General features: G+C 50.1%; 2 protein-coding genes across 3 annotated transcripts in view; both read left to right on the plus strand.

The window, feature by feature from the left end:
- The first annotated feature begins 5,388 nt into the window (after window positions 1–5,388).
- On the plus strand, window positions 5,389–10,357 carry LOC306816847 (IgGFc-binding protein-like). Its single transcript, XM_079333296.1, has 6 exons — window positions 5,389–5,453; window positions 6,463–7,030; window positions 7,244–7,437; window positions 8,146–8,287; window positions 8,798–9,129; window positions 9,512–10,357. The coding sequence occupies exons 1-6, from the start codon at window positions 5,451–5,453 to the stop codon at window positions 9,935–9,937; spliced, it is 1,665 nt and encodes a 554-aa protein (XP_079189422.1). The 5' UTR covers window positions 5,389–5,450; the 3' UTR covers window positions 9,938–10,357.
- A 785-nt stretch (window positions 10,358–11,142) lies between these two features.
- LOC306816838 (IgGFc-binding protein-like) overlaps window positions 11,143–24,689 on the plus strand; it is a 156,519-nt gene continuing 142,972 nt past the window's right edge. The window contains exons 1-8 of one of the 2 annotated variants that reach the window (XM_079333288.1): window positions 11,143–11,198; window positions 11,700–12,264; window positions 12,751–13,343; window positions 13,984–14,476; window positions 14,980–15,179; window positions 16,054–16,428; window positions 16,938–17,219; window positions 18,071–18,095. In XM_079333288.1, the coding sequence (XP_079189414.1) occupies window positions 11,157–11,198; window positions 11,700–12,264; window positions 12,751–13,343; window positions 13,984–14,476; window positions 14,980–15,179; window positions 16,054–16,428; window positions 16,938–17,219; window positions 18,071–18,073 (2,553 nt within the window). In that variant the 5' untranslated portion in view covers window positions 11,143–11,156 and the 3' untranslated portion in view covers window positions 18,074–18,095. Of the gene's footprint in view, window positions 11,199–11,699; window positions 12,265–12,750; window positions 13,344–13,983; window positions 14,477–14,979; window positions 15,180–16,053; window positions 16,429–16,937; window positions 17,220–18,070; window positions 18,096–24,689 lie in introns of those variants that run through there. The other variant, XM_079333289.1, reaches the window with a different exon arrangement.

Below are 24,689 nucleotides of genomic sequence, written 5' to 3' on the forward strand. Positions count from 1 at the left end.
GGGCGGGGGATCCCAGGCCAAAGGAACTTCCCTGTCCAATAGGGAGCTGTGACTGTAACCCATGGGTTGTGTTTCATTGTGTAGTTTGTCAAGAATTGTGGGTCAGACAAGTACACAAGTGGAGGATACCTGGAATTGGAATTTGTGATCTTTGTCCTAGAAAAGAACAAAAGGCTACCCAGATAGTTATATGGGTCTTAATATCAACTGGTCAGGAGATCCCTGCTAGTAATAAAATATTTGAGCTGTTAGAAAATGGGGTTTCAGGAACCCTATGGAAGCCAGGAGAGATCCTCAGGGTTGAGTGTGCTCAGAATATCTTTGTATCAAATTACTACCAGGTGAAGCTCTAGAGTTGGGATAAGGTTAAAAAGTGTTGGGGAAAAAATGGAAATTTCAGCATGGGGGCAAGTGAAAGCAAAGAGATTCCTAGGGTAGTCCTTTAGGATGTGTTTTGACACATTGGAAAAAGTTGGTAGGCCATGGTGGTACAGAAACTAAAAGAGAGCTTGTTATGCACACAGTGGTGGCCACTCTATGGACTTGAGGAGGGGACAGATTGGCGCCCATCAGGGACACTGGACTATGATGCTTCGGTACAGCTGTTCCTTAGGCACGAGCAGAAATGGCATGAGGCTATTTATGCTGGTATGTTTTTTCACCGTTAGGAATCACCCTGAGTGGCAAAGAGCTTGTGGAATTAGATCATCCTCTGACCCTTTGGTGTTGGCTCTTGAGAAAGGAAAAAAAGCTAATAAGGGAAAACCCAAGACATGTTGCAGTACATGCTCAATAAACCAAAGGTTTATTTTGTTATCCTGACAAGGTATATTGTATGGAGGCTCAGGAAAACGAAACAGAGGAATTGCTCAGGCCACCTCCTAAAAGACAAGGAAGGGGAAGGCTGGTAGAGGAAGTAGATTCAGAATTGCCATCAACTTCAGGTTTTATCCCTGCTTCATCCTCACTCGAGAGAATAGTAATTAATATGGGAGTTTCCCCACCAACTCCTGAGCCACAGAAGCCAACCTGACTGTGTCCACCTTTACCCTCCAGTGACAGTGAGGTGGAAGAACTCTCCCCACAGGGTCCTAAAGTGTCAAGGACCTGAAGAAAAATGAGAGAGGCCATACAAGCCCCTCTAAGGGAAACAGCCACCTCTGAGGGGGAGACAGTGTTAGTGTTAGTCAGAATCCCCTTTACTGCCTGGGATTTAGATTCCTGGGAAAAGATTGCTAAAAATTACTGGGTTGGCCCACTAAGGATATTACTTACATTTTTTAGATAGAACAAGATAGATCATATGCATAGTTTATACATAACCTGGCGTGCTAAGAAACTAGAATTCTAATACTTATTATCTAATAGGTTAAGAAGAAATGGTTTGTGTCTTTAGCTTGTTGGAAAATTTATATATAAGAATCTATGCATTAGGGAGAGCTTCGCTCTCGCTCTTGCTTTTGTTCCTGCTCTCTTGCTGTTCTCTCTTTACCACCATCATCATCATTACTAGAAGAAGACAGGAGCTGCCACAGCAACATTGGTCCACCTGAGATCTTTAGCAGGAGCAGCTTCTACTTCTAATTGGAACTTTACTTCTCTTTAGGACTGTATACCAAAAACTTTAGCATGGACTTTAACGCTTGTGCCCTTCGAGACTAATGTACCTTTAAATAAACAACTTTATAGCACCTATTAGCTGCTCAGCTCCTTAAAGAAAATGACCATGACCCGACAATGGCTGGGACTCTAAAGCGTGGTGTTATTTCTTATAACTGTGCCTTGGTCACTCCTCGTACCTTAGCTGTCTGGGTAGGGAAGGCTTCTGGCCACCCTGAAAAGGTATCTGTTAACACTAATAGGTAATGATGCCCCCCCTTTCCCGGGAAATTCCATAAAATCAATTTGCCATTGCTGCCCAGGTCCACAATTTGTCCAACTTTGGGCTTTGGAATGTTTTTTTGAATTAGTTTGGAGGCAAAGACCACACTGATGAGTTACTTGTGTTACTGTGGTCTGTAATTTTCTAGCTAGAATCCTATGTTTTTAATAGTTATACAGAGCATCTATTCCCCGATGTGTTTTCTCATATTCTTTTAGCACTAATGACAACTACAAATAGGAAGGTACACAATTTTTCCTTCTTTTGTTACAGCCCTGGTTATGTGTGAGTGGCTTAACATACTTCAGTCCCTCCAAAGGTTTTAATTCAATCCCTGCAGAATTCTCTCTGCAGAATTCAGACAGACTCTTGATTTATAGACTCCAACAAGCCACTGTATCTTCAGAGAAAGGGCCACATTTTATCTCAAGAATTGTAGAGCAATTTAGTCGCTACCTGGGGATAGATTGGGAATTACATACCCCATATCACCCTCAATCCAATGGCCAAGAAGATGAACCATTTGATCAAACAACAAATTTGTTAGACAGGGGCAAGAGGCAAATTTGCCTTGGCCCCAGGGTCTTCCACTGGCATTAGTACGGATTAAAACAAAATCAAAAAGGAAATTAAGCCCCTTTGAAACATTGCACAGGAGACCATATGCAGTCCAAGAAGAAACAACACCGATTCAAGTAGAGGAAGAAACTCTACACAAATACGTGGTGACCCTAAATAAACAGCTTACAGAAATTGGAAAATATGTGGCTGGGGGCCAAAGCAAAGAATTGGATGGGCCAGTACATGATGTACAACCTGGAGATTATGTATATGTTAAGTCTTGTGCAGAGAAGACTTTGGAACCACAGGGGGAAGAATCATTCCAGGTACTCCTCACCACCTTCACGGCAGTCAAGATCAAAGAACAGAAGGCTTGGATCCATCAATCCCAAGTAAAGAAGGCTCCTGAAGAAATTTGGAAAACTGCACCAGACAACGGAGACCTGAAGCTGAAACTCACCAAGAACAGCGAGTAATGGACTTGTAGTTATCATGGACATAATGCAAATGGTTGTGACCCTTGTGGTTATTGCCACAACTATAATAAGAGTCAAAGCAACACCACACCAGTATAATGTAACCGGGATTTACCAATGTCAAGGGAAAGTTTATGATTTGAGCAGAATGTTAAGGGTCACGAATGCAAGTATGTGGGAAGGAAGAAATGTTTGGGGATGTGAATATGCATTCGAACCAGATGGGTTCCATGAGGCTTACCATCCACCTATGGAACTCATCCAAGTTAGTCCTGGATGCTGTGACAAATGCTTGACCGCATGTCCTGAATTTAGACTTAGAATTGAAGGGTATGCAGCAAAATAGTTTGATCTTGACTTTAACATCACTTAATACTGCACTGAATTTCACAAAATCAAGGCCAAAACAACCCCACTGGTGTCAAAAGGGCTGTAACAATTCAGACTCCAATTATTCCAGAGAAAAAAAGAACAATGTGTAATTCCCACAATTACTGAAATTGGTCCATATGCTATCAAGAAAACAGGAATTCAGAGACTGTTAACTAAACTTGAGTAGTCTCTGAAGTGAGTAGAAATAGACCAGATAAATGCTTCTGCCATTTGGCCAGAATATGCCTTATTTCTCAAAACTCCTTTTATGGATTGAACTACTTGGCTTCAAAACCATATGCCCTCTAGTTTTAGGAAAACGAGAGATTTCACTGGGTTATTAGGAACAGGACTAGGAGTCTTAAATACAATAGATTCAGAAATATTGATGAACATATTGACTATAATAGGAAGTGAGTTAGTTAAATTGCAGCAGCCTTTGCAATCTTCTTTGTTGGGATCAGGAAACAATCATTGGAAACTGACCAAAATATTCCCAGAATGGGAAAATACAGAAGAGAGAGACCATGAGGTAATTAAAGCACTATGCACAGCTAGTGTGAACATTTCTCTGGCTCTTGTATGTACTCAAGCACAAATGTGGATGCAGTCAGTGGCTGCCGCAGTTATCAGGGAAAGTGAAGAAGGAGCATTCCCTGCAGAAATTCACAAAATTGTTTGGGATGATGCCTCTGAAATAGAAAGAGGGTTTCAGTCTTAGTGGGTCTTGGTCAATTTTCAAAATGACCCTGTGACAAATATAGTGACAGCTTTTGTTTTAACTATACACAATGCATCTGTAAACTTGATACATCCAATAGTCACCTTGGGGCTAAATCATGAAGGGACTGTACTGTATCCTTCTGAATATAAAATGTGGGCATGAGAAATTGAAGGAAAATGGCAGACCATTAACCTAGAGCCCTGTTCTATGATGAAACTATTGGGATATATATGTGAGGGAACTTTGGAAGATGACAGATACTTGCCTAGACACAGACCAAAGCATTTGCCACTTTGAAATGCAGGCAGACAACTTCACTTGTGTGTATATAGGACAAGATAGGACATCATGTCCCACCATAATGATAGACAACCAAATCGTGAATGAAACCCAATTCAACTTATGTGTTTGTAATTTTGCTGAAATCACAGAATGTGACTTTTCATATTGGGCACCTGTAATATCACATCAGAACATAAACTTAGTTACTGTGCAGAAAATATTGCCTGTGCCTATAGGAATTAATTTAACCCTAATTGCTCAGCTGTTGAAACATCACAAATTAAGAAAAATTTTAAAATATATTCAAGATGCAGGGAAAAAGACTTTGATCACTATACACCACAACATGGAAACCATAAAAAGGGTTTTTAAACAATTTGAAGAACATCTGTCTCATCATTGGTGGGATGTGCTATTTGGGTGGTCACCAACCGCAACCAATTTGCTTAATGCCTTAATTCACGCAATCACTGTGCTGCTTATTTTAGTTAGCATAAGTTTGATTCTGTCTGTTGTAGTACTTGTTTGGAATTGGAGGATACTACGACAAGTGGCAGACTTAGCATCACTGTCAAAGGCGTATGGCTTGGTCTTGAGAGATTGCCACTGTGCATCTTGGATAGAACAAGAAAAATCTCCATATTGAGTAAAAGAACTTAATAATTTCAAAGAAGTGGGGAATGAAGCACTAATTTTAAAGAAATTAGGATTCTAGATAAAAGTTAGTTATTTACTAGAGTTAATTAAAAGCAGATGGATAGATAAGCCTTGCTGTAAATAATTAAAAGTTAGAAGTTAGTTAGAAGATACTGGGCTTGAGATAGTTATCTCAGGTTTAAATAATTAATTGTCTGTCATTTTTATGTTTGTTCAGCTTTGCTTGCAATTGGAAAAGAAGAAACTAGTAAATAGATCCGAAGAAACACAAACAATTTCAACCAGAAACTTATTCCAAGTCATGAAGGGAGGAAATTGGAGTTGTCCCAGAAGTAATTTGTATTGTCATCAATAGAAAAGGTTGAGTTCAGGGTGAGGAAGACTTGCCTCACTTCTTCTTTTTAGGACCCCTCACAAAAATGACCCCGGACAATTCAAGACAGTCAAAGTCTACAACAAAACCATTAGCATCAGCAGGGAACACCCTGGAAAAGTCATGGTGAGTTTAGGAAATGATCCCTTACCTTTTCACCACATTCTCCATCTGAAATTCCCTGTCCTTCCAACAGCTCCTATGAGTTGTGCTCCCACACCTGCCAGCACACCTGTGGTACTGACTCTGCCACATGCCCAAGGCAATGCCACGAGGGCTGCACGTGTCAGGACTACATCTCCAAACAGCTGGACATGGCAGCCAAGGAGTGGCCAGGGTGCCTCAGAGCTGTTGCAGCAGTAGCAGTGAACATCCAAGAGGCATGCAAATTCACCCTAGGCCTGAAGATGACCATGATAGTATCCCACACAGTGTCTGAAGTCCTGGAGGTGAAAGGGGGACATACTTCCTGTCCTGATGGTGGCCCAGGGAAGGTCATTGATGGTGTCTTCCAGTGTCCCACGGAGGTGTCCAGCACTTCTGTGGCACCTATGTCACCTTTAATGGGTGACTGATATTTGCTCCTATGTCCTCACTAAGACCTGCAAAGGTGACAATATGACATCATTTATTGTCACAATCCAGAAAGAGGCATGGCAGAAGGGGAAGGTCTCCAGGATCCAGGATCCAAGCATTGTCTGTGGAAATCTATGGGGTCACCTTGACCTTGAAACAAGGAAAAGGGGCAGAAGTCATGGTAATGTGGCACTTGATGTTACAAATCTCATAGGATCCCCCCAGATTGGGTTTCCTTGATGGAAGACAAACCTCAGCCCATCTCCAAGCTCAGTCCATACTCCTCCCAACTTTTCTCTGTAACCAAGATCCATAAATGCATAAAAACTTTGGTCAGAAACTGTTATCTCTAAATTTTTTGTTCTACCTCGGTCAACCCCAAAACTGTGTTTCCTTGATGAGGGGAGCCCTCACTGCATTTCTAATATTAATCCATTCTCATCCAAACTTTTCTTTCCGAGGGGGATCCACAAATCTGTCAGAATATTGTTGGAGAGGTGTTTTCCCCAAAGTTTTGGTCCCACTTTCTCACTGGAGGACTCTTTCTTCTCTATCCCAGGTGGATTCCATCTCCCACCACCTCCCCACTCTCCTGAGCAAGGGACAGGTCCAGGTCTACCCACATGGGACAGGTGTCCTGCTCCGCACTGACTTCGGCCTCGTTGTCCACTATGACCTTGTCCAGCACGTGATGGTCACGGTCCCTCACACCTACATGGGGCGCCTGTGTGGCCTGTGCGGCAACTACAACGGCCAACGTAATGATGATTTCCAGCTCTCCAGTGGCCAACTGGCTCCAGATTCAACAGCCTTTGGATCTGTGTGGAAAACAGCAGCTACACCTTGCAGTGACACCTGTCCCAAGGATGAGTGTCCCACCTGCACAGAGGAGAAAGTGGCAGTCCTCCAGAAACCCAACTACTGTGGCCTCCTCATGGCCCCCGAAGGTCCCTTTGGCTCCTGCCATCACATCATCGACCCCATCCCGTATTCCCAATCCTGCATCCATGACCTCTGTCTGACGGGAGGGGACATGCATGTCCTGTGCCAGAGTATCCAGAGCTACGTCACTGCATGCCAAGATGCTGGAGTCACCGTGGGGGCTTGGAGGACACCATTCTTCTGCCGTGAGTTTGGGAGGGCACAAGGGCCGATGTCCCCTGTTTGGGGTTGGGAAGATCTCCAGGTGATACTGGAGTTAGGCGGGGCGCAGCTGGGGAATGTTCCCTGTTTGGGTGTGGGTGACAGTGGAGACACGCAGGACTTGGGATGATGGTGATGGGATGAGCTTTAACGTCCCTTCCAATACAACTCAATCCATGATTCCATGAAAATTCCAGCCCTCACCTGCCCAGCCAACAGCACCTACTCCCTTTGCACCAACACCTGTGCCAACACCTGTGCTGAAAATGCCACTACCTGTCCCCAAACATACATTGAGGGCTGCCAGTGCCACCAGGGCTCTGTCTTTGATGGACACAGATGCGTTCCCCAGGAATACTGCACATGCTTTACAGATGGGGAATACTATAAGGTAGTTTTACTGGCCTTTTTTCCTGGTTTTAGGAAAATGTATGTCTTTTTTCCCTTCATTTTTCCCTATTTTTATACATTTGCTTCCTTTTTCCTTCTCTTCCTTTTTCTTTCTTTTATTTTTATATCCTTACTTAGATTTTTCCTGCATTTGTTTTCTTTTGTCTCATATTTTTCTGCATTTACCTCTGTTTCCCTATTTGGTTGGGTTTTTTTTCCTGGCTTAATGCATTTACATTTTAAAAATTAATTTCCCCCAATTTTCCCTATTTTTATGAATTTACATCTTTATTTCTTTCATTTTCCCCTATTTTTCTGTCATATTTCCCAGAATTTTTCCCTTTTCTATCCCCCTATTTTTATGTCGTATTTCCCTGCGTTTTCTTTCTTTCCCCTTATTTTTAGGCAGTTACATCTTTTTCCTTGCCTGTATTTCTCCCTGTGTTATGCATTTGCATTTCTTTTTCTGCATTTTTCCTATATTTATGCTTTTTCCCAGCATTCCCCCCTATTTTTATATATTTATGTCTTTTTTTCCTGCATTTCCACCTTTTTCCCTACTTCTAGGAAGGCATGCACGTACATCCCTTTGCCTCACAATTTGTTCACTGTTTTCCCTATTCTTCTGCACTTATGTCCTTTTTTCTGTGTTTTTCCTTTTATCCCCTATTTTTATGCATTTCCCTTTCTCTCTTCTCCCACTCTGCAGCCCCATGAGTTGCTTTTCCAGGATCACTGCCAGCGCCGTTGCACCTGTGTCCCTGGCCAGGGTCTTACCTGCCATGAGCACGCTTGCTCTGAGGACGAATCCTGCGAAATCCAGGAAGGGGTCTTGGGATGCATCAATAAAAGTGAGGAGAAATGAGGGAAAAGGGTGTTTTAGATGAAAACTGGATCTGGGGATGGTTAAGAGGTTGAGCAGCAAAACAAAGGAAGGCAAGGTGGAGGGAACAGAATCCGGTCTGTCACTAAGGGTCAGGGATGGGGCAATTCTTCCCATGGTTTCTCCCAGCGTTTCTCAATGTTTCTTTCTGCATTCTATGATTTTTCCCATGGTTCCTCCCATGGTTCCTCCAATGCCACATCTTCTTCCATGGTCTTTCCCATGGTGTTTCTCATTGTTCTTCCCATGTTCTTTCCCATCGTTTTCCATCCCATGATTTCTCCTATGGTTGCTCCCATTGTTTCTTCCATCCCATGATTTTTCCTATTCCATGGACTTTCCCATCTCGTGGACTTTCTCTCTCATGTGGCTTCCCCCCACACTTTTCCCATCCTTTTCCCCAACCCATGGCTTCCCCCAATGTTTATCTCCTATTTCACCAAGCCCACAACTCATCCTGCTCTCCCTTCCTTCCCAGACCCCTGCAAGTCCCTGCAGTGCCGCCCCAAGGAGCGCTGCCGGCCCCGCGGCGCCCAATCCCGCTGCGTCCCGGCCCTGGTCGCCACGTGCTGGGCATGGGGTGACCCCCACTTCCGCACCTTCGATGGCCTGGACTTTGACTTCCAAGGAACCTGCACCTACACCATGGCCGAATCCCATGGGAATGACTCTGGGCTGGTGCCCTTCAGGGTTGAGGCCAAGAACGACATCCGTGGCGGCATCCAATCTGTGTCCTACGTCTCCTTGGTCAATGTTGACATCTATGGAAACCTCATCTCCTTCCGCTGGAATGAAGATGGAAAAGTCCGCGTAAGATGGGTGGAAATGTAAGAATCTGGGCTTTTCACCAGTGTGTCTAGGGAATAAAATATTAGCATATTTCAGGAATGAAATGTTGGGATGCAGCAGGAATAAAATACTGTGGAATGTTTGAATATTTTTGGAATGAAATCCTGGGTCATAGTGGGAATAGAATGTTGGGTATGTCAGTAATAGAATGCGGCAGGAATAAAATTTTGTGATATGTAGGATGAAAAATGTTGGGAAATGATGGGATTTAGTGTTGGAAGAGGCTGGGAATAAAGAATTGGGATATGTGGGGAATAGAATATTAGGATATATTTGGAATAAAATAGTGGTGTATGTTGGGAATGAAGCATTGAGATAACTGGGAGTGTTGGGCCATTGGCAGGTGAACGGGGAGGTGATGCTGCTCCCGGTGCTCCTGGCAGACGGGAAGGTGCGGGTCCATCCCAGTGGGCTCCGTGTTGCTCTGGAGACAGATTTTGGTCTCTGGGTCTCCTACGACTGGAACTGGCACCTCCTGATCGACCTCCCCAGCAGCTACTTCTGCCATGTCCGCGGCCTCTGTGGGAATTTCAACCCAAGCCCCTTGATGACATCCCTGACGCTGGTGACAACATCAGTGCCATCATCACATGGGCCAAAAGCTGGAAAAGTGCTGACTCTGAGATTGACGACTCAATTTGTTGGGATTATTGTGATGGAGCATGCCCAGTGTGTGATGAGGAGAAGAAGGAGCTTTATGGCGGGAATCAATACTGTGGGATTATCAAAAAATCCTTCCAGGGGCCCTTCAGAGCATGTCACGACATAGTGAAGCCTCACGACTTCTATCGCAGCTGCCTTTCCGACCTGTGCCTGAGCAATGGGGCGAGGTCGATCCTCTGCCAGGTGCTGGAGACGTACGCGGCGATGTGTCAGAAGCACGGAGCCATGGTCCATGACTGGAGGACGCCATCAGGATGCCGTAAGGGGCTGGCTTTTTGTTTGGGAAGGGAAGGAGCCAGAGTGGGGGATAAGGGGCATGGAGGGGGACCCACCCTGGGTTGAATCCCTCAAATCCCTCAGATGATCCTTGGAAATTCTCCAGAACTTTCTCCTGGTGCCCCAGCTGCTTCTTGTGTCTCAGAACTCACCCCATCTTTCCAAGAATCCATCCCACATGAGGCAGACCTTTAGCCTTGTCTCCCAGATGCCATCCTGCATTTTTGAGACGTCTCCCAGACCCCCTCCATGACACGTTTGTTTTATCCTTATGTCTCAGACCTCATCCTGTGCATTTCAGACCCCATCCCACATGGCTCAGACCTCATCCCACTTATCCCAGTCTCTTCCCACATTTCCCAGACCTTCCTCCTTGCAATCCAAATGCTTCTTATTTCCAAACCCTTGTCCATGCTTGAGACCCTTTCCCAATGCCCACCCACTCTGTTGAATGCTGTCTACTCCCCTAATCTCTCTCTCACCCCAGTTTCCTCCCCCTGCAGCCTTTACCTTGCCCTGAAAACAGCCACTATGAGCCCTGTGGCAACGCCTGTCCAGCCACCTGCTCCAACTGGGACAATCCAGCCACTTGTGACCAGCCGTGTGTGGAGACCTGTGCCTGTAACGCCGGCCACGTGCTCAGTGGCGAGCAGTGTGTGCCAGTGTCGCGCTGTGGCTGCACCCGTGATGGCCGCTACTACCGCCCTGGCGAGGAGTTTTGGGGCGATGACACCTATCACTCCCGCTGCAGGTGTGACATGGAGTTGGGAATGGTGGTGTGCGAGGACTCCAGGTGTAAGCCGGGTGAGGTGTGCTCGGTGGTGAAGGGCGTGCGGCAGTGCGTGGCCAGCAGCCGCTCCATCTGCGTGGCCACTGGTGACCCCCACTATACCACCTTCGATGGGCGTCGTTTCGACTTCATGGGTACCTGCGTCTACCTCTTGGCTGGGCTCTGCTCCACTGACCCCACCCTCACCCCCTTTGCTGTCACTGTGGAGAACAATCACCGCGGCAGCCGCCTGGTCTCCTTCACCATGGAGGTGTACAACATGACCCTCAGCCTCAGCCAAGAACATCCCCAGAAGGTCAAGGTAGGGATGAAGGAGATGATGGGGGTGGTTCAGAGTAACTTCATGATGTTTGTGGAGTGCTCAAGGTCGTAATATGGTCCTCAGGTGTACTTCAAGTTCATCATGTGACACCTGGGTCCAGTTTCAAGGTCCTTTTAAGGTGTTTAGGTGGCTTTTGAAGTCATTTCAAGGCATCTGGTTAGGTTTCAAGATCCTTTGATGGTATTTCGGTGGGTCTCAAAGTCATTGGGATGGCATCTGGGTGGGCTACAAAATGATTTTGATGGGCTTCAAAGTCATTGTATGGTGTCTTGTTGGGCTACAAAGCCCTTGTGTGACACCTGATTGGGTTTCAGGGCAATTCTGTGGCACTGGGTTAGGTTTCAAAGTCATTGTATGGTCTTCAGGTGGGTTTCAAGGTCATCATGGGGCATCTAGGTGGTCTTAAAGGTCATTATGTGACACCTGAGTAGATTTCAACTTCTTTCTGTGACCTCGTATCACTGAGGACTCTCTTTCCAGGTTAATGGTGTCCTGTTGGACCTTCCCTTCACCCACAACCACCAGCTCCAGGTGTCCCTCCGTGGCGTCCACGGCTTCATCACCACTGGCGCGGGTGTCACTGTCACCTTTGACTGGTACAGCTACGCCCGTGTCATCATCCCCAACACCTATGCCAGTGCCGTCTGCGGCCTCTGCGGCAACGCCAATGGCGACCCCCACGACGACTTTGTCACCCGTGACGGCCACCATGCTGACAACGAGACCCACCTGGGGGACAGCTGGAAGGTCGGCGATGTCCCTGGGTGCTCAGCTGGGTGCAGCGAGGGCTGCCAGGTGTGCAGCGACGCCCAGAAACGTGCCTACCGTGGAGACAAGCACTGCGGGCTGCTGGGGAAGAAACGGGGGCCCTTTGCTGCCTGCCATGCTGTCATCGACCCTGCCCCCTACCTGGATGACTGTCTCTTTGACGCCTGCCTGTACGAGGGACACCAGGACACCGTGTGCCAGGCCATTGGCGCCTATGTGGCTGAGTGCCAGAGCCAGGGAGCTGCCGTGCGGCCGTGGCGCACGGCTGCCTTCTGCAGTATGAGGGGAACCTTGGGGGGCTTGGGAGAATACGGGGGGCTTGGAGGGCAGGGGTTAGGCAAGGAGTTTTGGGCTGTCCATGGAGGAGTTTGTGGTGTCTGGCAGGGGGAAGGAAAGGGGGGTTGGGGCTGTCTGTGGGAGGTTTGGGGTGTCCATAACAGTTTTGAGGTGTTGCAAGAGGTTTTGGGTCTCCATGGGGAGTTTTACGGTGTCAGCGAGGGTTTTGGGGTCTACCCAGGGAGTTTTGAGGTGTCCATGGGCGATTTGGAGTTTGCACAAGGAGAGGCCTGGATGAGAGGTTCTGGGGTTCAGACAAGGGAGTTTGGGGATGTCCAAAGCAAAGCTGGGGAATTTGGGGCCTGCATGGGGAGTTTTGAGATATCCATGGAAACCTGGGGTGTCCATGAGAGTTTTGAGGGTTTGCAGGGAGATTTTTTTGTCCATGAGGGTTTTGGTTTTCTCAACTCTTCTCCTTTCCTGACAGGCCCTGTGTGTCCCCCAAACCAGCACTATGAGCTCTGCGGCCCCCCCTGCCCCCCCACCTGCCAAGGTGAAGCTGGACCTCAGGACTGCTCTGATGTCTCCCCCTGCTCTGAAGGTTGTTTCTGCGATCCCGGATTTTTCCGGAGCGGGGATCACTGCGTGCGCCTCCCCCAGTGTGGCTGTCTTTTGGAGGGCCGCTACTACCCTCGGGGGGTGCAGTTTTACCCTGAGCCCCCCTGCACTCAGCGCTGCCTCTGCTCTGAAAATGGGAGGCTGGAGTGTCACCCCACTGCAGGCTGCTCCAGCGATGAGGAATGCACAGTGCAGGATGGGGTGCTGGGGTGTCACCCCCGCACCAGCAGACAGTGCCAGGTTTTGGGGGCAGGGATTTACAGCACCTTCGATGGGCACCTGGGAAATTTTGGGGGGTCCTGCACCCTCCTGCTGCTGGAGTTGGAGAGGGGTGAGCCTGAAGAAGGGCTGGAGCCTATCACAGTGGCCTTGGAGCAGGAGGACACGGAGGTGCAGCGGGTGACAGTGATGGCACACGGAGTGACCGTGGTGATGGACAGGGGACAGCAGTGGGAGGTGATGGTGAGTGGAGGGCCTGGGGGCTTGGAGGCGTAAGCCCTGGTTTTGGGTGCAAAAAGATATTTGGGGGGCAAAAAAGTGGATGGAAAAAGGGTTATGGGAGGTGCAGCAGTGAGGGAAGGCCTGGTTTAGAGTGAATACTCTGACTTTGGGGTGTATGCCCTGTTTTGTGGGTGCAAGCCATGTTTTGGGGGCAAAGCTTTTGGGGGTGTAAGCCTGGTTTGGCAGGTACAAACCCTGTTTTGGGGGAAAAAGGAGTTGGGTGAAAAAGAAGGGGGTGAATAAGGGGTTTTGAAGGACATGGCAGTGGGGAGAGGGCTATTTGGGGGTGTAAGAGCCGCTTTTGGGACACACATCCCGCTTTTGGTGTGCACCCTGGGGTGTATGGACTCTTTCTAGCCTGCTAACCCTAGGTTTGGGGCAAAAAGCATAATATTGGGGTTGAAAACTCTCTTTTTGGAGTGTAATCACTATCCATTTTGGGATGTAAGCCATGGGTTTGAGGTGAGCAGAAGGAAGCCCAGATCCTGGTTTTGGGGGTGCAAACTCTGTTTTTGGGGATGCCATCCCTATTTTGTGGGGTTAACCCCACCTTTGGTGGTCCACCTTCCCTTTTGGGATCCTCAGCCCTGTCTCCCCCCAGGTGGATGGCGAGCGCCACTTGCTGCCGCTGTGGCTGCGTGGAGGCGCGGTGGGGGTGGCGCAGGTGGGGTCCCACCGGCTGCTCCAGGTCCAGGGGGGCCCCAAAATCCTCTACGATGGCAACGCCTATGTGGTGCTGACGTTGCCCCCCGCATCCCGCCGCCCCCGGGGCCTCTGTGGCAACTTAAACGGGGACCCCAACGACGACGACCCTGACAGGGCGGCTCTGGGCATCCCCCCCCCAAACTGCAGCCGCCTGGCGCCAGCCCCCAGCTGCTCCCCGGCTCAGGAGTGGCGCTGCGCGGTGCTGGAGAACCCCAAGGGACCCTTCTCGGGGTGTCATGGGGCGGTGCCACCCCAGGCGTACCTGGAGACCTGCAAGCGCCAGGTGTGCGGGGGCGTGGGCGACCCCTGCCCCGGCTTTCAGGGCTACGCAGCCGCCTGCCAGGCAGCCGGAGGCACGCTCCAGGAGTGGCGGGAGGCCATGGGCTGCCGTGAGTACATGGAGGGGTTGGGAGTTTTCGGGGGGGTCGGGAGTCCGAGGTGACAGGAAGTTTGGCGTTGGGAATTTGGGGTGGTGAAGTTTTGGGAGGATGGGAATCTGGGGGTCAGGATTTTTGTGGGGGCAGCAATTCTGCAGGGAGTGGAAATTTTGGTGGGGGTGGGAATTTGGAAGTCTGGAGGAGTGGGATGGAGCAGGGTCTGATTGCTGTATGGAAAAAGGGGCACATGTGCACATTGCTAAGCCCCTATCTGGGGAATACCATAATCACACCCCCAAAGGGCTCCCCCCACCTCCTCCCAAAACGGGAAACCTGTGTCCCCTAGTGGAATCCTGTGCAACCAGTGGGTCCCCCCGATGTCCCCACATGGGGACCCCATGGGACCACCCACCCCATAGATGGGATGGCATTGATCCCAGAGACACCTATTGACCCCCAGATGATCCCCCGCTGTCTCCCATTGACCCCCTCTGTTTCTTCCCTCCCTCTCCCAGCTCTCACCTGCCCCCCCAAGAGCCATTACCAGCTGTGTGCCCGCACCTGTGAGCACACCTGCGCAGGCGTGTCAGCCCCGCCCCCGTGCAGCGAGCGCTGCTTTGAGGGGTGTCAGTGCGCCGAGGGGCTGCTGTTCGACGGGGCGCGCTGCGTCCTCCCGAGGAGTTGCGGCTGCCTCCACCAGGGGCGCTACTTCCAGGTGGGTGTGGCCCCAGTGCCTTCCAGTACAGCCCAGCTGCAGCCCTAGCTCCTTCCAGGCTCCCCATATTGATCTCGGGTCTCTTCAGTGTGCCTCCCACAGTCTCCCCAGTCCTCCCAGTACACCCCTGTTCCTTCCAATGTGCCCTCTCGAGTGTTCCCAGTCACCCCAGTCCCCTCCAGTATACTTTGCAGTATCCTCAGTCCCTCTGAGTGCAACACAGTTCCTCCCCATAGCTTCCAGTCTCTCCCAGTTGATCCCAGGTCCCTTCGATGTACATCCCACAGTGTCTCCAGTCCCTCCTAGTACACCCCAGCATCCCCCATGTCACCATTCCTCCCCAGTGTGTCCCACTTTCCCCAAACATATCGCCCAGTGGATCCCTCTTTACCCGGCATCTCTCCAGTCTCCTCCAATCTTCTCTGGTATTCCCTGTATTGTCCACGGTCCTTCCCAGGGTCAAGTCCTCCCCCACACTGTTCCAAATCCCTCCCAGTTTGTCTCTGTTCCCCCCACAGTGCCTCCCAAGGAATCCCATTCCCTTAGTGGGGGGACTTAGTATCCTTCCCAGTGTCTCCCAGCACATCCCAGTGTCTCCCTGTGTGTCCACCAGTGTTCCCAGTTTCTCCCAGCAGGTCCCAGTCCCCCCAGTGTGCCCCCATGGGGACATGGGGATGTATGAGGACGTGGGCACACACTGGGGACATGCTGCTGGTCCTCATGGGTGCCCATTGGAGATATGAAGGCACATAGGGGATATGGGAGACATGGGCCCCCTTCCCCCACCACACCACCTCACAGCATCATCATCCCCATTTTTTGAGCCATTTTAGGCCACTTTTCCCACTTTTCACATTTTATCCACGGAAAACAGATCGCTGAGACCATGCTGACGCCTGATTGCTCTCAGTCCTGCACCTGCCGGGGGCCTGGGGGCCTCCAGTGCCGCCCCTTCACTTGTCCCTTTGGCCACACCTGTGGCCTCCGTAACGGCACCCGCGCCTGCATCGAGCACCCGGGGCGCTGCTCCCTGTCCCCTGCCACACGTTTCGTCACCTTTGACGGCGTCACTGGGGCCGGCCTGGCCACTGGTACCTACGTGGTGGCCAGCGTGTGTGACCCCCGGGACCCCGCGTGGTTCCGGCTGCTGGGGGACATCGGGGACACCGGGGAGCAGCCGGCAGTGATGGCACTTCACCTCTTCACCCCCCACGGCTTCATCACCGTGCGGAGGGACGGGAAGGTCTGGGTAAGTTAGCACCACTCTGGCTGGCACCCCAAAGTGCTGTCACCGCTGTGTTTTGTCACCCTAGACATTTTCCTGAGCTTCATTTTAATTTAAAAAAAAAAAAAAAAAAAAAACCAATATTTTTTTCTGTAATGTCACCAGGTTAGAATTCACATGGGTTGTCCAATCCCATCAGCACCACAGGATGTTCTTTCCTTAATTTTGCCCCTAGTGGCTCCATTTTCCTCCTCAGTTGGCTACCAGTGAAGCACCTATGTGGGTGATGGTCACTAAGAGACATCCATAGATTGATGCACCCCATAATTTTTGACCAAAACTGCTCTTTTTTGCCTCAGTTTCATGTCAGAGGAGCACCTACATGGGTTGTCCCTCATCCTGCTCCTACCATGCCTTGACGCATCTCGTCATTTTCCCACCAACTCCCTCTTTGCCACCCAGATTCCTGCAGCTACCCTTCCCCCCTGCGTGGCTGCAAATGCCCATTATTCTCCTAACTTGGTGTTCTCCAGCTCAATGGGGTCCCCACCCCACTGCCCGTGGAGCTCCCGGGATCGCTGACCGTCACGGCGACGCGCGCGGCGCTGCGGGTCGGCCGAACCCCGGGGTTCCTGGTGGAGCTGGGCGCCGCGGGGGTGACGGTGGAGGTGCCCAGGGAGGCGCGGGCGACGCTCTGCGGCCTCTGCGGCGACTACGACGGGGCCAGCGGCAACGACCTGCGGGGGCCCGACGGGACGAGCACGAGCGACACGCGGGCGCTGGCCGAGGCCTGGCGGGCACCCGACTTCACCCCGGTGGGTGGCACCAGGGGACACTGGGGATGGGGCTGGGGGCATTGGGGTGTCTTGGGGGTGGCACTAGGGGGAGCGGTGCCAAAAATGGGGGGGAAATAACCTAAAAGAGAGGGAAAGAACCCCCCCCCCCCAAAAGGAGACAGAAGCTCTGGAAGATGGAAAAGAGACCAACGAGGGAAAAAGAGTTCTCCAAAAGGGAGAAAAGAGCCCCAAAAAGATGGGAAAGGAGACCAAAAAGAAGGGAAAGAGTCAAAAGTGGGGAAAGGAGCCCAAAAAGTAGGAAAATAGACAAAAAAAGGAGCAAGAGCAGAGGAGGAGGTAAAATAACCTCAAAAGATGGAAAAAGAGACCTATAAATGAGGAAAGGAACCAAAAAGAGAAAAGAACTGAAACAAGTGGAAAGAGACCAAAAAAGGAGAAAAGAGGGGGAAGAAAACTTAAAAAGAAGCTCCTGTAATGAAAATAAAAGCTCAAAGAGATGGGAAAACACAACAAAAATGGGTGAAGGACCCAACAATGGGGGAAAGGAATATTAAGAAGGGAGCAAGAGCACAAAAAAAAATGGGCAAAGAGGCCAAAAAAAAAGACACCAGAAACAGGGGAAAGAACCCCACACAAAGAGGGGGAGGGCAGTGGGAGAGAAGCACAAGAGAAGGTGGGGAAAGGGCCCAAAATGGGGGAAAAGTGAATAAAAAAGGGGGAAAGAGCCTCCCAAAGTTGGGAAAGAGACCGGCAGCAGAGGGGAAAGAGCACAAGAATGGGCGTAACAAGTCCAGGAATGGGGGAAAAGACCCTGAATTGGAGGAAACTGCCACGAAGTTCCCCTCTATTTTGCCTTTCTTCCCATCCAGTGATGTGGAAAATTGACATTTCACCGTCGCTGACGTCATCTTCAAACCACCTCAGATCCGGAAAACCCGGATTTTTTATGAGCCCCGAAACTGTGTTTTCTCCCCCAAAATAAAACCTGCGGGAAAACGCCATTTGCGGGTGATCTGGGATAAAAAGCTGGGAATTGAGAGGAAAGCGGAGCATGGGAATGCGCTGGGAGCAGCTGGGGGCGGGAGGGCTGTTCCCAGCCCGTCCTGCCGCGGGCGGTTCCGTGTCCCCCCCGTCGGTCAATATTTCCCACCGCCCGAGTCCCACGGGGGGAAGGGAGGGGGGGGCACCCAGATGTTTGGAGCCGGGGAGGGGGAGGCGAGGGGGTTCCCGGACATCCGAGTCCACCGGGCAGGTGTGTGCTGCGGCACACCTGCGGGGGACCCGCCCCCAGTATGCCCAGTTCCCCCAGTGTGCCCCCCGTGTCCCCAGTCTGTCCCAGTACAATAGCCCGCTACCCCCCAGTCTCTTCCAGCCGTGCTCGGCTGGCCCCAGTGTACCCCTATTGTCCCCAGTCCCTTCCAGGGCATTCCAGTCCTCCCGCACTATTCCCCATGGTGTTCCCAAATCCCTCCCAGTTTGTCCCAGTTGACCCAGTCCCTCCTACTGCATCCTAGTGTCACCCAGTGTCCCCCCAGTGCCCGTTTAAGCCTTGGAGTGTCCCCCAGTATGTCCCAGCATCCCCCAGTGCCTCTGAATGCATCCCAGTCCCTCCCAGTGCCCCTCCCCAGTGCCCCATCAACATTCCCAGTGTCTCCCAGTATGTTCCAGTAACTCCCAGTCCCTCCCAGTGTCCCTCCCCAGTGCCCCTCCAACATTCCCAGTGTCTCCCAGTATGTTCCAGTAACTCCCAGTGCCTCCCAATGTATCCTAGTCACATTCAGTGCCCCCCCCACCCAGTGTCCCTCAGTAGATCCCAGCCTACCCACAGTGTTCCCCCCCAGTCCATCCCAGTCCATTCCAGTCCCCCCCAGTTGCAGTCTGGGCAGAGACGGAACTGCCTGGGGCCCTGGGAGGTGCCATCTGGGGGTGTCCCATGTCATCCCCCACCCCCCCAGCCTGTCCCCTCCTTGGGGATAAAGTGGCTCCAGTCACAGCACTGGGACAGACTGGGACCGTGGGAGTGCAGTGAGTGGGGACACTGGTGGGTGTGCGGGACATGGGGACATATGGGACATGGGGGCACATGTGGGACATGGTGGACACAGGGGAATGTGGGGGACCAGTGAGGGCACGAGGAGCACATGGCAGGAAATGGGGGGACATAGGGAGGGCTTGGGGGGGGGTCTTTGGGAACATGCAGGATATGGGCGGGCATCATTCTGAGTTGTGATCCAAAACCGATTTTATTGAGGATACAAAGGGTTCATATAGGGTATACCTGACTGATTCTTAATTTTGGTAACAATTTCCTATTGGTTATACATTCTCCATGACATCCGTTACTGGGTAATCATTACAAAGTTTCACAACCACCTCCAGGCCCATGACCTCAGCCTTAGTGCTTCATGTCCTCAGGAGCCTCTGCTCCAGCAGCACCTGGGCACAACTTACCTCAGAAGCACCTCAGGGTCACCTGTGATGATTTTCCCCAGTGAGACATTATGACATGAGCCCTCAGCTGGTCCCTGATGCTGATGGAGCAGGTTCCATGGGGTGGTGACGTGTTTCCTGTAGCTGCACATTGGCCAAAGTAGGTCTGTGAGATTCAGCATTGACACAATGAAGTATCCCAAGCCCTGTCACTAAGTCCAGGAAGACAGGTAGGAACAGGTTGCCCAGAGAGGTTGTGGCTGCCCCATCCCTGGAGCTGTTCCAGATCAGTGGGATGGGGTTTGGAGCATCCCCAGGCTCCCACCTTTCTCCCTTGCTTTGTCATCCCTCTGCTTCCCAAAAATGTTGGTTTTTTTCAGGTTATTTTTATTTTTATTCTTTTGTAGGCAGTTTTCTCCCCGGTGCCTGAGCATCTCCTCATGGGACAGCTTTCAGCAGCTGCAACTCTGCCCTTACCAACAACCCTATGAGAGCTTGATGGTGGATCTTAAAACTGCAGGAGTTGGAGATTTTCCTTCTTTAAAGGTGTTTTTGGGGTGCAATGGAGGCTCAGAGCTGTGTGGTTTCTATCTGGCAGATCCACTGAAACTCCTTGATGCAGGTCTCAGTGGTGACCTAATTCCACCTGACCATCCCACAGGCTCAGCCAGGGGTCCAGCGGGAACCAGCAGGCACAGAAGGTCACACCTGGGAATCCCAGGGGGTAGAGGGGATTTGCTCTTCAGATAGGTCCAGTCCCTCCTGCTCTGGCAATATCCTAGCAGATCCAGAAGTTATATAGAAGTCTCTGCAGGCTTTTATGTAGCAAATCATGGTTCAGGGAAAGGACAAGTGGTGACGCCAATGTGTGACAGTAGTCACCCCAGAACAGTCTCCATCCTCATCCCAGGAATGACCCCCTCTTGCTCTGCCACAGAGCACCTGGGGAACTTGACTGAACCCAGGCTTCTGGGAACACCATCACCCTGGGAACACCTTCATCTGGGGCCTGTCCTACATCTGCAGTGCCATCAGTTCCTTCACCAGCCCATTCTGGCCCCATGGTACCAGCAGTGTGGCCCCCAGACTCCTGCAGTACCTGTGGTTTTCAATCCATGGTCTGTATCCAGGCTTTTGGGGCTACCTAAGAGCAGAGGCCAGACAAAATTAAGAGAATAAAAAATGATTATATTTACTGAAAGGCCTTCAGGTACATTTTGGACAGACAAAACTCCCAGGGACTACACCCAAAATGGACCATGGGTCACAGGTTTTCATACTTGCATAAGTTTGATCCATTTGCATACTGGGGGTTAATTTTTCAATTACAGCTTCAGGTAATGAAGTAATTTATCCCAAGTTTGCTCCCCCCAATTCACTTTTGTTTACATCCCTCAAGGCCTGAGACAGTAAGGTGTCCTTACTATACCCCCTAGTTCCAGGGATTCCCACGTCTAGAAAGTGATTATTTTGTCTGACTGAAGTGGGAAAGCAGCAACTAACATTATATATGGAGTTTAGAGTTATACACTAAAGAATTACAGGATTACAAATATATGAAAAATATAAAAGCTAAAATCCTAAGGTGCTGCATATAGATAAAACCTTATAAAATAAGGGCTTGTTGCCCTTGTAAAATCATGGCTCAGGCCTGCTACTTCAGCTAAGCAGAAAAAGACTGTGGGAAAGTTTAGAGGTAGAAAAACAAGTTATATAACCATCACATGTTTGCATCAATGTTGTATGATGGTTGGTTGAATTATATTCTTTGTACATAAATGGAATGTAACTGATAATCAGCTAACTGCTTAAAAAGGCCTGGTTTCTGTAATAAAGTATCTCTCCTTTGCAGCTGCCTAGGGACTCTGCATCACTTTGCTTTGTACACTAAGGCATCAGAGACCAAATATCACTGGGCCCTGCCCAGCATCCAGTCCCCAGGGCAGAGCCTGCACACCTCACCCCCTGAAAGACAGGATCAGTGCTGCGTTAAGCCATCAAGAAGTCGCCTGGTCCCCTGCACACCCAGAGAAGGATAATCGTGTAAGTCCCATTTGCTCCCCAGAGACATCCTGAGCTTCACTTGTCTCCAATCAGATTTTGGGAAAGCTGCTGGAGCAGAGACACCTTAGGCTTGGGGCTGTTATCTGGCGACTGTGACAAGCAGAGAACTTTCCTCAGCTCCCAGAGGGCATTCTCCAGGGTGGTATTGCCATCTCCTATGAATCTGCTCCCATCCTTGCAGCTTCCAGAGCTCTCTGACTGCTGGTGGAGAGCTGCAAGGGAAGGGTGAGAAGAGGAGAGGCTCCATTGGGCATGATGCCCACCAAGATCCACCTGCATGTGGCTGGATTCTCACACCAATCGGGAGCTCAGAGCTTTCCTCTCATCCCTCCCCCCATCTCTCTCCTCATCCCCTTCCCTCATTCCAGCTCACCCCAAACTTTTCCCCAAGCCAAGGCACCTCATGAGGGGTCAGATGAGTCTTGGGGTCCCAGCCTAGAGCAGACTCCAGCCTGTCTCCTTTTGGGGGTTGGGCAAAGAACTCACGAGCTGGCACCACGAGCTCATCCCCTGCTCTGCACCGTGGCTTCCTGCTGGTGGCAGGATGTAGCCCCTCTGAGATGCCACTGTCCCTCAAGTGCCAACGCACCCAGGCAGCCCAGAGAGCCCCAGAGCCTCTGACCCCATGGATGGGGCCGCTCCTGATCCTGTGCTCTACCCCTGATCTGAGCAGCCCAGAGGTGTCTGGCAGACAATCTCATAGAGTGTGTGCAGGAAGCAAGGGTAGTAATTTGAAGCCCGAGGAAGGTTTCTGAGCCTTTATTGAAATGACCACCAGGAGGCTGACAATCACCTCGTGCAGAAGCTGTGCATGTGAGACAAGGGTTTACATAACCATGTGATTCAAAAATACGTTACAACATGCAAGTTAGGAAAGTATAATGTGCACACTTAAAAAAAAAAATGTATAAAAGCTAGTACTGTGTGAAGAATGGACGAGCGAGTTTGTGTCACTCACTCCTGGTGTCAAATAAACAAATACCTGCTCTACAGGCCCTATACCATGGAGTACTGTTTTCTTGTCTGGTTTTCAAGCATCACCGCTGCTGCCAGAGCTGGGCGGGACTGGGGACAAGGGAGTGGACACGGGGGAAACCAAAGGCCTTGGGCTGCAGGGATATTCACACTTGGACAGTGCCAGCACAGAGCTTCAGCCCACAATTAACCCTGAGGGAAACGCTGGGGAAAGGCTCCATTTCAGGCTTTCTTTACTCATCGCTGTGAAGGGACCAAAATAAAAGGGGAACAAGCAGGACCTGACCCCTTCTCCTTTGGGAGGATCCCCATGCCTTGGGCTATGGAGGGACCATGAGAGTGTGTGAGGGGCTGTGAGGGGCTATTAGGGTGTTTGAGGGGCTGTGAGGGGCTGTGAGGTGTTTTGAGGCTTTGTTTGTGTGAAAGTTCATGAGAGGCCATGAACTGTGAAGGGCTCTCAGGGGCTGTGAGGTGCTGTGACGGTCCATGAGAGTTTGTCAGGGGCTGTAAAGGGTCATGAGGGTCCACGTGCTGTAAGGGGCTGTGAGAGGCCTTGAGGGGTAAAAGGGTCTCTGAGAGGCTGTGGGAAGCCAAGCACCTCATGGAACCAAGGGTCCATTGGACCAAGGAAATCATTCTTGACGGTACAGAATGGCATGGGACCAAGGGGCCATTGCCTCACACCAAGGCCTTGTGGAACCAAAGAGATGATGGTGATGCTATGGAACGTCATGGAACAAAAGGTCCATTATGAAACTGTGGAATCAAGCAGATTGTTATTGACAGTATGAAATCTCATGGAACCAAAAGTTCATTGAATCATTGAGGGGCCTTATGAAATCATGGAGACCATTATGGGGGTTTAGAGGAGAAGGAGAGGCTTTTTTTTTTTTAATGGAAAGCCTTCTCCAGCGTGAGGGACAACAAGGCACAAAGCAGCAGTGGTGGATCTGATGGGATTTGGGCTTGGATCCAATTGGATTTGGAACAAAAAGCGCAGATTCTGGGAGTAAATTGAAAAGATCCCAATAGATTCTGAGAAAAGGAAGTTCATCCCAGTCATCCCTGAACCATCCCAAACCAGACGCATTTATTAATGGTTCTGGAGATTCCCAGAGATTCCCAGCTACTCCAGAGACACCTTCAGCACCAGTCAGAAGTTCTTGTTGCATGTCCTCATTGGCTTCACAGGGCTGGGCAGGGGCTCCTTGGAGTCAGGATCCTCTGGAATGCTGGAGCCAGAGCTAGATTCTGACAGCACTGCAATCACTGGTGTCTGGAAGATCCAGGGATTCCGAAGACAGATCTGCTTGGATTTCTCCTTCCTCTTCACTTCTTTCCTGTCTCCTTCTGCTCCTCCTCCCCTGGAGCGTGGAGTTTTGTCCCTTTGCATCTGGCACCAGCTCCTGGAGCGGTCCCGGTGCTGTCCAGCCTTTGGAGTTTCAGCATGATCCCTGGAAGGATCCAGTGGGAAAGGTCATCCTGAGGTGGGGGACACCAGGTTGCCCCCAAGCCTTCAGCCTCACTTGTTTGGGGACTTTTCCAAATTCTTCTTCCTCCCCTCGGTTTCCGACTTTTCCAACTTCTCAGACTTTTCCGACTTTTCAAACTTTTCCAATTTTTCCAACTTTTCTGACTTTTCCGACTTTTCTGACTTTCCTGACTTTCCTGACTTTCCTGACATTTCTGACTTTTCTGACTTTCCCAACTTTCCTGGCTTTTCTGACTTTCCCAAATTTTCTGACTTTCCCGGCATTTCTGACTTGCCCAACTTTTCTGACTTTTCCATCTTTTCCGACTTTTCAGACTTTCCCAACATTTCTGACTTTCCCAACTTTCCCAACTTTTCTGATTTCTCTGACTTATCTGAAATTTCCGACTTTCCTGACATTTCTGACTTTCCCGACATTTCTGACTTTTCTGACCTTTCTGACTTTTCAGACTTTCCCAACTTTTCAAACTTTTCTGACTTTCCCAACTTTTCCGAGTTTTCTGACTTTCCCAACATTTCTGACTGTC

The sequence above is a fragment of the Erithacus rubecula genome (genome assembly GCF_903797595.1).
Source record: "Erithacus rubecula genome assembly, contig: scaffold_90_arrow_ctg1, whole genome shotgun sequence".
In the NCBI taxonomy this organism is placed as follows: domain Eukaryota; kingdom Metazoa; phylum Chordata; class Aves; order Passeriformes; family Muscicapidae; genus Erithacus; species Erithacus rubecula.